Here is a 15,572-nt window from a genome sequence, read left to right on the forward strand (position 1 = left end):
GTTCTCCCTTGGGTCAGAACAGTAGTCAAAGGATCACATTGGGCTTTGCATCAGTTCAAAAGCCCTGTAGAGAAAACACAAATCAAAACATCCCTTAAGGCAGCATTCCCTCTGAAAAGCCACTATGTAAGACCTACAGTATGAGCTTCTGGTCATTGACCTAAAAAGCAAAGCTGGTCTTCTCCTTCAGGTGCAGATGTGCACACTGCTGGACATAGAACTGCACTCTCACCTACCAGGACCAAGGCAACCAGGACCTTGGTGTGTGATCACAGAATCACACAGTGGTGGGAGCTGGAAGGGACCTCTAGGGATCATCTACAGCAGGGTCACCCGGAGCAGGGTGCCCAGGATCACAACATTCAGGAGAGCCCAGAATCCCTCCAGAGAATGAGACTCCACAACCTCTCTGGCAGCCCAGTGCTCTGACACCCTCACAGGAAAGAATTTTCTCATGTTCAGATGGAACTTCATGGGTTCCAATTTTTGCCTGTTGCCTTGTCCTGTTGCTAGGCACCACTGAAAAGAGTCTGGCCCCAGCCTCTTGACCCTTGCCCTTTAGATATTGATCAGCACTGATAAAAGATCCCTTCTCAGTCTTCTCTAAGCTAAACAGCCCCAGGCCTCTCAGCCTTTCCTCTGAAGAGAGATCATAGTATCATAGTATCAGTCAGGGTTGGAAGAGACCACAGGATCATCCAGTTCCAACCCCCCTGCCATGGGCAGGGGCACCTCACACTAGATCAGGCTGGCCAGAGCCTCATCCAGCCTGCTCTTAAACACCTCCAGGGATGGGGCCTCAACCACCTCCCTGGACAACCCATTCCAGGGCTTCACCACTCTCATGGTGAAGAACTTCTTCCTCACATCCAGCCTGAATCTCCCCACCTCCAGCTTCATTCCATTCCCCCTAGTCCTATCACTACCTGAGATCCTGAGAAGTCCCTCCCCAGCCTTCTTGTAGGCCCCCTTCAGATACTGGAAGGCCACAATAAGGTCACCTCGGAGCCTTCTCTTCTCCAGACTGAACAGTATCACAGTATAACTAAGGTTGGAAGAGACCCCAAGGATCATCAAGTCCAACCTGTCTCGACAGACCTCATGACTAGACCATGGCACCAAGTGCCTTGTCCAATCTCCTCTTGAACACCTCCAGGGACGGTGACTCCACCACCTCCCTGGGCAGCCCATTCCAATGGCAAACGACTCGCTCAGTGAAGAACTTTCTCCTCACCTCGAGTCTAAACCTCCCCTGGCACAGCTTGAGACTGTGTCCCCAACTCTTTCAGTCTGTCCTCACAGGAGAGGTGCTCCAGCCCTCTGATCATCCTCGTGGCCCTTGCCACATTCCATTGCCATTTAATGTCTGAAAGACCTAATTTGTAAAGGCAAGCAGTGTAGTGTGGCCATGGTAAGAGGGAATTCAGGACAACTGTAAAGAAAGATGTTAATTTTAGACCCTAAAAATTAGGAACACAAAATCACACAACATTAATGTTTGTGGGGTTTTTTTCCTATCTGCCTGGTTTGGGTTACATGCAGGACAGAAAAAAAATGAAAACTGCTTTGCAGCTACATGCTTTAGCCCATCTGCACCTGGTATTTCCACCTTTCCTTACAGAAAAAAAAAAAGAGGGAAAAAACCTCAAACCAAGACACAATTAATACCACCACCCTCGCCCTCCGGCTCAGTGATGCAGAATGAGCTGAAAGACAGCTGCCACTGGCTGAGGGAAATCCCTGCCCGCCTTGCTCGGCTGCCTGCCAGCCCAGGGCTGCTCCTATTGCAGCTGAACTGGTTGCTGAGGGCTCTGGCTGCTACCTCTGTGCACCAGAGGGAAAGCAGTTTAAGGGAGAGCAAAACACACGCAGCAGTCAGCTGAGCCTCACGCATGACCCACGTCCTCTCACACCTGATGGGAAGATCAATACCCATGCTGTCAGGTTGCACCCAGGCTGTGAGGAGGAGCTGTGGCTGTCGCTGTGCAATGCCTTGCTGATACTCCTCCTTGCACAGCTGATTATGAGACTAGAATCTGGTTTCTTACTAGAGCCTGAGGATGTCAGTTATGAAAAAAGACTGAAAGGTTTCTCCCTGTTTCTTGTTCTATACAGACGAGAGTGGCCTGATGCCAAACTGATCTAAGTTTTACAAGCTCACCGTAGAGGTCAGGTCACTATTTTCACTGCTTATTATTTCCATGGAATCCTGGAATGCTTTGGGTTGGAAGGGACCCTGAAAGACCACCTAATCTAACCACCTTGCACTGAGCAGAGACATCTTCAACTAGAGCAGATTGCTCAGAGCCCCGTCCAACCTGACCTAGAATGGTTCCAGGGATGGGGCTTCTACCACCTCTCTGGGCGACATCCCCCTCAGTGCAAAGTTTCTTCTCTCTAGTCTCAATCTCCCCTCTTTTAGTTTAACACAATCACCCCTTCTCCTGTCACAACAGGCCCTGCTCTGTCCCTGTTTTTCTTCTGGGCTCCTTTAAATACTGAAAAGGCCACAATAAAGTCTCCTTGGAGCCTTCTCCAGGCTGAACAACCCCAGAGAAGATACTGTAATGGAAACCTGATCTCCAGTAGCTGGCAAACAGAAAAATTCTGCTAGCCACAATTATTCTGTATTCAGTCAATGCAGACTCCTTAGGCAGGGGACAAATAATATTGAACTCTTCCCCATTTACATGTTTTAAGAACCATTCTGCACAGCAACTAAAAATCAGCCTGTGGATGAGGATAACTACTGGTTTAATAATGTCACCAAAGTTTAAACGTGCTAGAAGCATAAATTCATAGCACCAAACTGGGGGGGGGGGAAACCCAGGTGACCAAAAGGTTTGATGCTTCCCTTCTCCAGCATTCATGTTTATTTTGCTTACTAACACATACCATATTTTAGCACTTAAAATAGTTCCATCAGACATGCCCCTTCTTCAGATTCTCTTTCATCAACATGGCAATGCAGACTTGCCTCACTGCTCTTCCCTTTTTCCATCTCTCTTCAGAGCATTTTCCAGCTTTATTTGACAAGTAAGCCTCGAATGAAACAAGGGAAACCTGACACAAAGGTCTGTAGGTCAGAGCAGCTGGCAGGGGCAAGTGGTTCTGGAGCTTTATCCTCTCTCTTATTTTGTGAATATGGGTTGGAAGGGACCTCATGGATCATCTAGTTCCAACACCCCTTCCATGGGCAGAAACACCTTCTACCAGACCAGGTTGCTCATCCAACAGCCTTGAACACCTCCAGGGAGGCAGCACCCACAACCTCCCTGGGGAACCTGTTCCAGTGTCTCACCACCCTCACTCTAAAGAATTTCTTCGTAATCTCCGGTTTAGATCTGCCCTCCTCAAGCTTCAATCTGTTCCCTCTTTTCCTGTCAGTACAAGCCCTTATAAAAAGTCCCTTCCTGGCCTTCTTAAGATACTGGAAGGCCACAAGAAGGTCTCCCTGGAGCCTTCTCTTCTCCAGACTGAACAGCCCCAACTCTCTCAGCCTTTCCCCATAGGGGAAGTGTTTGAGCACTCTGATCATCTTCATGACTCTCCTCTGGACCCACTTCTGGACCCTTTCCTTCTTGTGCTGGGGGCACCAGACCAGGACAAAGTACTCCAGCTGAGGTCTCACAAGAGCAGAGGGACAGAATCACCTTCACTGCCCTGCTGGTCACTGTTTTTAATGCAGCCCAGCGCACGGCTGCCTCCTGGACAGCAAACAACCATTGCCAGCTCATGGTGAGTTTTTCCATCAACTGACACTCCAAGTCCTTCTCCTCAAGAGTGCTCTTGAGCCATTCCTTGCCCAGCCTATATTTGTGCCTGGGATTGCCCAGATCCAGGTCTAGGACCTTATTGATTCTATGACTCTTGCACCTGGCCTTGTTGAACTGTTATCTATGCTTTTATCACTAAATAAAACTGTCCAACCTAAACCTACTCTCCTCTAATTTCAAATCATTGCCCCTCATCCCATCACTGCAGACCTTTGTAAACAGTCCTTTTCCAGCCTTCTTGTAGGCCCCCTTCAGGGACTGGACGCTACCATCCCTGAAAGCATTTCACACCAGGTTGGATGGGACTCCTGGCAACCTGATCTAGTTCTAGATGTCCCTGATAACTGCAGGAGGGTTGGACTGGATGACCATAAAGGTCCCTTCCAGCCCCAACCAGCCTGTGATTCTATGATAGTTCTATAATGTAACCAATTTAAACTTCTGTGAAAAGTAGTGACAAACAAGTTCAGGTTCAACTCTCACAAGGTTTCCCTTCTGCAAGGTGCATTTGCAACTGGAAGTTGTCTCTCATCACTCCAAGCTGAGAAGCAACGTGACATTTCTACCTATGCACTGTGACTCTCAGCACTCCACTTTCCTTCCAGCATTTCAAACACCACAGCACTTCGATACCTCCCTCTTCAAACAACTTGATGAATTGTTTCAATACTGCAAACAGCTCTGACCTCTCCTTCTTAGAGTCTTCCCAATTCTAAACCTTAAATCCTTCCTCCACCCACAGATTTTAACTTATTGTTGTGATTAAATACAACCCCCCACGCAGGGATTTAGAGGTTTTCCTTCTTTTAAGAAATCCTTTTGTAATAATTTAATGATAGAATTATTTCTGTCTGCACTGGCACATCCTTAGGGCTTAAATTCATGAAGACTGTCAACTCTGCACATCCACTCTGATTTCAGACACAAGGATAAACTGGGAAAGTCTTGAAATTAAACCACAAAAATTCTATCATGTGCCCATAAACACCCACAACCACTCCTGCAGTGAATGTGTTTTACAAGTGTAAAAGAGAGAGGGTTTGAAACTTAGTTGAAGGGACACAGGCCACACTTTATTTTCAAGCCATATAAACAAAAATCAAAAGCAGAAAGTACAAAACCGTTTCAGAGCAGCTTGTCATACTGGGATCATACTTTTGCATCCATAATATTACCAACGTGAGGCAGCACAGAAGCCATGGTAGGTTTAAGTGTTGCAATGAGGATTTAAAAATGTGGAAAATCTACTTGCCATTGAATGACTCAGCAGTCAGAGATGTGCTGTAAAAGGCAGCCCATACGCTGCAGTGATTCGTTTCAAGCACTTTTCATACTGATTATTCAGCTTCATGGACTCCTGCACGGCGTGCTTTAAGTCTTCTACCTCTTCAAAAAAATCCTAAAAAAACCCAAAAGGCTTCACCTTAATGTTTCTTCAAAGATATTCTCAGCCAACATTCCAATGGTTCCCAAGGTCAAAGCCACTTTGTATTGTTTTTATTAATACATGGTTGCTATGCAAACACAGACACAGCTACAAGCAAGATTCAGCAATCAGCTACAACCTTACATAAGAATTTAAAACTTTGGGCCTGATCACAGACTCATAGAATTTTAGGGATTGGAAAGGACCTCCAGAGATCATTGGGTCCAATCCCACTGCCAAAGCAGGATCACCTAGGTCAGGCCACACAGGAACACATCCAGGTTGGCTTTGAAAGTCTCCAGAGAAGGAGACTCCACAACCTCGCTGGGCAGCCTGTTCCGGTGCTCTGTCACCCTCATAGTAAAGAAGTTTCTCCTCATGTTGAAGTGGAACTTCCTGTGTTCATCCTTATACCAACTGTTCCTTGCCCCGTTACTGGGCACCACAGAAAAGAGCCTGGCACCTTCATCTTGACAGCCACCCCTCAGATATTTATAGACATCAGTAAGATTCCCTCTCAACCTTCTCTTCTCCAGACTAAACAGCCCCAGCTCTCTCAGTCTCTCTTCATAGGAGAGATGCTCAAGTGTCTTCATCATCCTCACGGCTCTTCATTGCACCCTCTCCTTGTCTTTCTTGAACTGGGAAGCTCAAAACTGGATGCAGTATTCCAGGTGTGGTTTTAAGAGGGCAGAGTAGAAGGGGAGGAGAACCTCCCTAGACCTGCTGGACACACTTTTACTAAGGCACCCCAGAGGTCTCTTCCAACCAAAACAATTCTATTCTATGATTCTGTGACTTTAACTCACCCTGGCTCAATGTCCTGTAAGTGCCACATCTAATGAACTATCACCACATTTCACTTTCTCACTATTACCTCTGTAATGAAAGCTAGCATAGTATTATTTAGTTTCTGAGAATGGACTGCAAGATATGACAAGCAATTCTCAAAAAAAAAAAAATCCAACACAAGGCTTAAACAATAAGGAAAAAAACCACCACAATGTCAACAAGTTTGTGGCTAAATAGCATCTGGGGTCGGTGTATTAAACAGAGTCCTCTACAGCTGGCTAAGATCTCTTCTTCACTTTATACACCTACCAGTTTATCATGAAAATTCTTAAGCCCTCCTCTCTGCCCTCCCTAAGCTTAGAATTACAGAATGACAGAAAGGTGGGTGCTGGAAGGCACCTCTGGGGATCATCTAGTCCAAGCCCCTGCTGAAAAACAGCCACACACAGCAGGTTGCCCAGGATCACGATGTTCAGGCAGGTTTGGAATCTATCCAGGGAAGGAGATTCCACCACCTCTGTGGGCAGTCTGCTCCAGGCTCTATCACCCTCACATGAAAGAAGTTTTACCTCCTGTTCTTTAGGTTCCAGCTTGTGACAGTTGCCCCTTGTCCTGTCACTGGGCAGCACTGAAGAGCCTGGCCCCATCCTCTTGACACCCATCATTTAGATATTGGTAAATGTTGGTGCTTAGAGCTCTGTCAGAGGTATCACCTTGATATGTTTAAGAGAAAATAGCTTCCTTCTCACTGACTTCATGAAGCAATAGAACTGATCATTGGAAAAAATAAATCATCATCTCTGCAAATGTCTTTTGGAAGGAATGAAGACTGTTACCAGCAGTTACAATTTGAATGTCACAGCAACCTGAGCCAACTCATCTCTCATGAAGCAAACCAAATTGCCCAAACATTAAAAAAACCCCACCCTAAACCACAAGAAAATCCAGCCGTTCAAAGCAACAACAACAGCATAGGAACTAAAATTGCATTATTCCTCTTCCTTAGCCAAGAAATACTGTAGGCCACCGATGTTTCAAGGAGTCACTCCTTTCCATTTCTTTCTCAGCATGCTATCAATTAATTTTTTATCTATTTTGCTTGCTAACAGCACAAGTTCAGCCTAAAGCTCATTTTCAGTTCAGGCAGAAAAGTTGGTTTTCCCAAACCCACCTCTTCTTAAAATCTTCCTAAAATAAATTACCTTGTCTAATGCAGCCAATTCATTTTTCAGTGCTCGCCTTTCTGCAGACAACTTTTCATTTGCTTTCTTCAGCTTTTGTATCTCCTTCAACAAGATCTCTAGATCCAAACAAAAATTAAAAGAACAGACTTCAACCATTACAGTCAACCTCCCCCTTGGATGAATCATATCACAGCTACCTACATTTTGTGATACTAGAAAATTACAGTTCAGCTTTTGGGAGTGCTTTCTTTATGTTATTGTTAAGACTCAGCCCAGCACACTCCAAGGTACTATGAAAAGATAACAGGATGTCAGATGGATAATCTGAATCACAGAATCACCAAGGTTGGAAGAGACCTCAAAGATCATCAAGTCCAACCTGTCACCACAGAGTCCATGACTAAACCATGGCACCAAGTGCCACGTCCAATCCCTTCTTGAACACCTCCAGGGATGGTGACTCCACCACCTCCCTGGGCAGCACATTCCAATGGTGAACAACTCTCTCTGTGAAGAACTTTCTCCTTACCTCAAGCCTAAACTTCCCCTGGCACAGCCTGAGACTGTGTCCTCTTGTTCTGGTGCTGGTTGCCTGGGAGAAGAGACCAACCCCTTCCTGGCTACAACCACCTTTCAGGTAGTTGTAGACAGCAATAAGGTCTCCCCTGAGCCTCCTCTTCTCCAGGCTAAACAACCCCAGCTCCCTCAGCCTCTCCTCGTAGGGCTTGTGCTCAAGGCCTCTCCCCAGCCTCGTTGCCCTTCTCTGGACACGTTCAAGAGTCTCAATGTCCTTCTTAAACTGAGGGGCCCAGAACTGGACACAGGACTCAAGGTATGGCCTAACCAATGCGGAGTACAGGGGCACAATGACCTCCCTGCTCCTGCTGGCCACACTATTCTTGATGCATGCCAGGATGTCATTGGGCTTCCTGGCCACCTGGGCACACTGCTGGCTCATGTTTAGACAGCTGTCAATCAGCACCCCCCGGTCCCTTTCTGTTTGGCAGCTCTCCAGCCACTCTGACCCCAGCCAGATGTGCCAGATGCTTAGGATGTGGAATTATTTTACTTTCAAATCCACAAAACATATACCATGTGCCTTGCTTATCCTCTTCTGAATCAGAGGAGGTCACACAGCCCCTGCTGACAGCATATTTCCTGAAAATTAGGCCTATGCTATGTGATCTCTTCAATCTTTTCGCTGTGCTTTGAAGTGGAAGAGGACTGCACCTTCATTTGTGGGTTTATGTGAGGAAGCACACCAGCATGGTCTAGGTCTGTCCCACATTTTAAGGCTAAAAGCAGGCCCTTTTGTGCACCAGTGCCTGAAAATCCAAGTGTGAAGCAGCAAACATTATCACTGAGAGACTCAGCTTGCTAGTATAAATAGAGTGGTACTAAAAGCAGCCATGCACTCCCACCCAGGATTACACCAGGATACAGAGTCACACAGAATAGTAGCTGAAGGAAAAAGAAAAAGGGGGGGGAAGAGAGAGAGAGCAAAGCAGCAAACCCTTATTTTTCTCACAAAGCAAGGCAGGGCTGGACCCAGAGGTAGGACACTAATCACCAAATGTCATTTTGACATAGCAGGTTTTCAAAAATTACATTTTAGGCACCACTGGTTGAAGTAGAAGGAATAACCTGGAGTGCCTCTGGATAAGAAATGAAGTGCATCCCCATGGGCACACTGGAAGGAACATCATCAGAATTACCTAAATATTCACTGGAGCAGGGCTCCTTCTTGATAGGAATGTCCCTGTGAGATGTTGCTTCTCCCTCTGGGCTTCGTCTTCCTTTCCCAGAAGCAGCAGCACTTTTCCAAGGAGCCTTTTTACGTTCCAGTTGCTCAATTCTTTGTCTCTGCACTCGTAGATTATGCTCTAGGTCCTTAATTTTAATCTGTGAAGAAACTAAACTTTTTTTAAAATACACAGAACAAAGTTCAACTGAATTCAACTGGAAACATATCACAGAATGGTGTGGATTGGAAGAGACCTCTGGGGATCCTCTAGTCCAACCCACTTGCTGAAGAAGAGTCACCCTGAGCAGCCTGCACCTCACAGGAAGAAGTTTTTTCCTCAGGTTCAGATGGAACCTCCTGGGTTCCAGTTTCTGCCTGTTGCTCCCTGTCCTATTGCTGGGCACCACAGAAAAGAATCTGGCCCCAGCATCCTAATATCCACCCTTTAGATATTGATCAGCATTGAAAAGATTCCCTCTCAGTCTTCTCTCTTCCAGGCTAAGCAGACCCAGGTCTCTCTAAGCAGCCCTCATCTCAGAGAGATGCTCCAGACCCTTGATCATCTTTGTAGCCTCTGCTGGACTCTCTCCAGTACTTCCTTGTCTCTCTCGAACTGGGGAGACCAGAACAGGACACAGTACTCCTGATATGGCCTCACTTGGGCAAAGTAGAGGGGGAGAAGAACCTCCCTCAATCTGCTGGCCACACTCTTCTTAATGCATCCCAGGACACCATTGGCCTTCTTGGCCACAAGGGCACATTGCTTGCTCACGGTGTCCTTGTCCACCAACACTCCCAGGTCCTTCTCCACAGAGATGCTCTTTGCCTTCATTCATTTAGCTTCTTCCTGGGATTCTAAAATCAGTCAGCTCGCGACACAAAAATAGCCAGGCTGGTGCAAAAGAGAGATCAGAAGGCAGCTGGAAAGAGGGGTAGGGAGGGGAGCAAGGACAAGGCTTGGAAAGGGGAGAGAGCTTTCAGTCACTGAGAGACTAGTGACAGTTCACCTTCCACAGGAACTACAAATTACTCTCTATTATCTCATGGGAAACAAAAATTAGTACAACAAGAAAAGCACAGCCTCATTTTCCAAATGTAAGAATTATTTTTCAGTCTTGCTAAAAGCTTAAGTTTGGCTTTCTGGTATCACATCTTACAAATGTTACTTACAGTTAGATTTTTAATTGCTTCACTTTGCTCCTGGTTTGCCCTGATTTCTTCAATGTAACGTTTCTGGAGCTCATTATACATCTGAAGTAGTCTAAAACAGAAAAAATGCATACATTGCAATCAAACATGAAAGCCAACAAAACGTGCATCCTATGTCCTGAAAGCGTTGCAGACGCTCCACAGACATCACCTGGACTGTAACTATGCTGTAGAGACTCGTAACAGAAATACCTAAGATGGGTGTGAATGAAGTGTGATGAGCCACACAGAGGAAGCACCAGAAAAACAGCAAAAAGTTAGAAGAATGGCTTGTACTGATGGCAAAATGTCTTTCATTCAGCCAGACTGAGGACCCTGTCGCTTTTCTTCCAGCCCATGTGGCCACGCTGAGTAAACCTCAGTACAAACAACTCGTTGGTGGAAGATGTGCACACCAACACATGTCACAGATATCGATCCTCACCCACCCAGCACAACAGGAAGAGCAAAAGGCCACTCCTAAAGGATATAAAAAAGTTTGTTGGCAAGAAAATAGTTTCTGGACAATCAAGAACCCACAATGAGGACTCATGAGGCAGCATCCCCAGCTCTCCGTATGGCACAAAACATCTCATTACTTTTGTGTTTGGGTGTGAGTAAATCTGTGAGAAAATGAGCATGAGTGGGTAAAACCAATGTAAGATGAACAGATTTGGGGTATTTTCTTTCCCTTTGATATTATCTTGTATGAAGTTCTGCTGCACCTACTTCCTACCATTTTCTTCACAGCATTCAGTCTGTGTGTTTCAGACATTCTTTCCTGTTTTCTTAGGAATTCAAGTAAGAGCTGGCATTCACACTAAGTCATGACTGTGCACCACAAGCGTGATGACCAGCACTTCAGTAGGAAAGAGATCTGTAAACTAACATACAAACAGATGCTAGAAAAAAAAGAAGTGAGGTTATCTATGTACAACCTCATACAAAGGAGGTCCAGCACTAGATTCACACATCTTCCACAAAAGCATCTAATCATAGAATCAGTCAGGGTTGGAAGGGACCACAAGAATCATCTAGTTCCAACCCCCCTGCCATAGGCAGGGACACCTCACACTAGATCAGGCTGGCCAGAGCCTCATCCAGCCTGGTCTTAAACACCTCCAGGGACAGGGCCTCAACCACCTCCCTGGACAACCCATTCCAGGGCTTCACCACTCTCATGGTGAAGAACTTCCTCCTCACATCCAGCCTGAATCTCCCCACCTCCAGCTTCATTCCATTCCCCCTAGTCCTACCACTACCTGATATCCTGAGAAAGTCCCTCCCTAGCCTTCTTGTAGGCCCTCTTCAGATACTGGAAGGCCACAATAAGGTCACCTCAGAGCCTTCTCCTCTCCAGACTGAACAGCCCCAACTCTTTCAGTCTGTCCTCACAGGAGAGGTGCTCCAGCCCTCTGATCATCCCTGTTGCCCTTCTCTGGACATGTTCCAGCATGTCCATATCCTTCTTGTAATAGGGGCTCTAGAACTGGACACAGTACTCCAGGTGGGGTCTCACCAGAGCCGAATAGAAGGGGAGAATCACCTCCCTTGACCTGCTGGCCACACTGTTCCTGATGCAGCCCAGGATCTGATTGGCCTTCTGGGCTGCAAGTGCACACTGTGAGCTCATGTTGAGCTTCTCATCCACCAGCACCCCCAAGTCTCTCTCCTCAGGGCTGCTTTCCAGCTGGTCACGGCCCAGCCTGTATTTGTGCCTGGGATTGCCTCGACCCAGATGCAGGACCCTGCATTTGGTCTTGTTGAACCTCATGAGGTTGGCCTGTGCCCACTTCTCCAGCCTGTCCAGGTCCCTCTGGATGGCATCCCTTCCCTCCAGCGTGTCTGCTGCACCACACAGCTTGGTGTCATCAGCAAACTTGCTGAGGGTGCACTCAATGCCACTGTCCATGGCACCCACACAGATGTTGAACAAGCCTGGTCCCAGGACTGATCCCTGAGGGACTCTGCTTGTCACTGGCCTCCATTGGGACATGGACCCATTGACAGCCACTCTTTGGGTGCAGCCATCAAGCCAGTTCTTTACCCATCTAGTGGTCCAGCCATCAAACCCATGTGTCACCAGTTTGGAGACCAGGATGTGATGCAGGACAGTGTCGAAGGCTTTGCTCAGGTCCAGGTAAATGACATCAGTTGCTCACCCCTCATCTATTAATGTTGTGACCTGTTCATAGAAGGCCACCAGGTTTGTCAGGCAGGATTTGCCCTTGGTGAAGCCATAGGGTACTCAAATCAAGCCCAGAGAACTCAGATTTCCTAGGTTATTTGCAAAGAGTCTGGTATATTGTAAGGACAATGAAAAGTAGAAAACAAAACAAACCAACCCAGGCCTTCTATAGCCACTACAAGGAAACACTATAAACAAGGTGCTTGACCCAGAAGCAGTAAGGACTGGCCCTAACTTCCAAGATCCACAGCCCACTTTTGCAAGTGCACAAAAAGCAGCCTCTGAAAGAACAGAGCAGCCTATTTCTTTTAAAAATCAAGCCACAGAGGGATGGACCAACATTTTCCGTAGCATGTCTAGTTGTTAAAATGTTTCAACATTTTCTTACATCAAAACTGTATCTTTTGCATCAAAAAAACCCAAACAGTTAGCTTATTTCTAGTCTGCCATTTAACTGGCAAACTGCATTACATAGTGGCTCACTTCTAATAATCAATTTAGACTGAAAAGCTTCTCTGGTTTATTTTTTCACATACAGATAAAATGGAGCTACAAAACATGAGCTAAGATAGCTCCCACAAATTAGACAATCAATTTGCATAATTCAAGGTTTAAAATCTACCAAAAAAAAAAAAAAAGATCATGTGTGTGCCTACACACAAAAGAGCTTCCTGGGCTCATTCAATTATTCTCAATGAAAGACTGAGAAAGAAACCTATTTTGTTACAGAATCACTGATTCACTTTGGTTGGTAAAGAGCTTAAAGAGCAAGTCCAGACGTCAACCCAGCACTGTCAGTTCACCACATCACAGTCTTTGTTTAGTCCCATTTTCAAGTTTCAGCTAAGATTTACTATTTCATTTGAAACTGCAAATAAAGTGGTTTGCCATTGTTTCAAAGGCTGTAAGCAGATTCCATAACAGTTAATAAAAATTCAACTTGCTTGACCATGAAAAATGTATTCTGCTCTACAGAGAAGAATGTTTAATTCTGTGAAAAAGCAGTTTCCAGAAACTCACCTGACACCACCACCCTTTAGAACAAGATCCTTGCTGTATCCACCCTTATGCCATAAAGGAGGTTCTGTTTGAACTTGAACACTTAATGGAAACAAACACAACAGTTGAATAAAATCAGATTTTACAATGTTAATTGGATCAAACAAAGCAGCTGAAAAAGACTAAGTTACTTTTCAGTTTGATTTCACAGTAGGGGTTTACATGCAGGATCATAAACACACCAAAATTTAAACCTGACAATTTTTTGCAAACAGGCTCTTAAATCCTAGCAGGATAATCTCCAAAAGACTGGCACTTCAGGTTTTTGGGTCCTAAGATCCCAGTTTTGGAATCTTTTAAACAGCACTGATACAATTTCACTGTTTGGTGGAAAAATAGTCTAAATCTCTTTGCAGTTAGACAGAAAGAGCACAGTGGCTAAGCAGAGACATTACATACTGACATTAAAACTGTTCCTTCTACTACAATTAATTCTATACAAGCTGCTTCTGCTTGTTCCTTTACACACCCACAACATTCTCCATCCCTACATTTTGTTTACAGATGGTCCCTCAAAATGGGCAGAACCAGTAAGGCCTTGTTCATCTGAAGAGTATCAAGGTAAAAGCACTGAAATACCCCGACACAAAAACAAATGTTCAAGAATTCTTACTCTCTGCTTGTGACACAGTCACGCACGAACTGCTGCAGGTACCCCTTTTCTTGGATCTGGCCCAGATTCTTTTCTAACTCCTTATTTTTTATGTGGAGTTTTTTCAATTTCTTGACTAACTGTTCATTTTCATCACTGAGCTGAGAAGGAAGAGAATGAAAAATGGGGGAAAAAAAAAATCAAGCCATATGTTTAGGTCAAGTACTAATTAAGCTGATAATACTTCAGATTAAAATTCCTGCCTAGAAGTTTTGCTATATCCATGTCACTACATAATAGACAGGAAATATAATTGCCTTTCAAACGTTAAGAACTGACTAAAACACAGCTTCTTTAACATATACATTAAAGGCTTCTAATGTAACTTCATCATTAATTAGTGAATGATAAGGCAGAAAGTAAATTACAACTTTTCTGTGATACATTTGTATTCAAAACATCAGTTCTGTAGCTAAACTCCTATTTGGTTTTTTTTAATCTCACCGAACCTGAAGGACTAAACTATGGCCACGTTAGCATTATTTCTTGCATGCATACTTGATGAACCTCAACCAGAAGTATGTAAACACACCCATCGCTCAAAATGTACCAAATGTAGCTCCCGATATTTGAGAGGGTATCCAGTAAACCGATGTTATTGAGCGATATGCAATCAAGAGAAGGAAAGCCTGCAACCACAAGCTGCTGTCAGAATGAGTTCTGCCCCGAAGGTAAAGTCAACCACGGCCGAGCTGGAGTCGCCTTGCCCGAGTGTTCCCTCCAGGCCAGGCCACGCCAGGCCGGTCGGGGCTAGGGCTGAAGAGCCTTCCCCGTGGCCGGCTGGACAGCATACCACCCCTCGGGGAAGGCACTGCCAAGGACCCCACTCACTTGGAGGCACTTGTGGACGGATGGCAGGGCCATGGGCCTGTGGCTCTGCTCACGTTCTCACCCAAACGCACCCGCCGCCGCCCCAGGGCGACCGTGCCGCGGAAGGCCCCCGCTTAGCTGCCCGGCTCACTGCCTGTCACCACCGCGCGCCTCCCGGCTCTCGGGCGGGCGCCCGTGGCCACCAAGGCCCACCCGCACAGGCTCCAGGCACAGCGCCGTGTCCCACGCAGGGCCCCGTTGCCGGGGAAATGGCCACAAGCGGAGCGCCGCCCGCCCCCCGGGGCCAGGTAGGCGGAACCCCGGGCGGCGGCCGCTCGAGCAGCGAGCGCCCCCGGGAGGGCACTACTGCGGCTAGGAAGGGCTCGAACTGGAGCTCGCCTCTAAGGCAAAGATCGCGCACCCGGCCTGCAGCGGACGGTGCTGGCGGGGGATTTCTGATCCAGCGGGGGAGGATCCGGAATCAGCTTAATGCGGCTGTGCACCTCAGTCTCCAGGGCAGGGCAGCGTGAAACAACCAGCCTCAGCTTGTATTTTTCAAAGGCCAGACGTATTCTGGGCTGCATCCCCAGCAGCGTGGGCAGCAGGTGGAGAGGATTCTGTCGCTCTGCTCCACTCTGCTGAGACTCCACCTGCAGTGCTGGGTCCAGCTCTGGAGTCCTCAGCACAGGGGAGACATGGACCTGTTGGAGCAGGGCCAGGAGAGGCCACAAGAATTACCAGAGGGCTAAGACA

General features: G+C 46.4%; 1 protein-coding gene across 2 annotated transcripts; it reads right to left on the reverse strand.

The window, feature by feature from the left end:
• Positions 1–24: 24 nt before the first annotated feature.
• LOC128897425 (centrosomal protein of 290 kDa-like) lies at positions 25–14,892 on the reverse strand. 2 transcript variants are annotated; one of them, XM_054164127.1, is made up of 8 exons: positions 14,841–14,892; positions 13,971–14,110; positions 13,319–13,399; positions 10,093–10,183; positions 8,894–9,080; positions 7,197–7,294; positions 5,029–5,175; positions 25–64 (listed from the first exon to the last, which is right to left on the reverse strand). In XM_054164127.1, exons 1-7 carry the CDS (start codon positions 14,871–14,873, stop codon positions 5,047–5,049), a joined length of 759 nt encoding a protein of 252 aa, XP_054020102.1. In that variant the 5' UTR covers positions 14,874–14,892; the 3' UTR covers positions 25–64; positions 5,029–5,046. The 2 variants fall into 2 exon arrangements, with proteins under 2 accessions (XP_054020102.1, XP_054020101.1); XM_054164126.1 differs by lacking the exon at positions 25–64 and having other exon boundaries at positions 4,842–5,175.
• Between the last annotated feature and the right edge of the window lie 680 nt (positions 14,893–15,572).

The sequence above is a fragment of the Dryobates pubescens genome, chromosome 9 (genome assembly GCF_014839835.1).
Source record: "Dryobates pubescens isolate bDryPub1 chromosome 9, bDryPub1.pri, whole genome shotgun sequence".
Lineage (NCBI taxonomy): Eukaryota > Metazoa > Chordata > Aves > Piciformes > Picidae > Dryobates > Dryobates pubescens.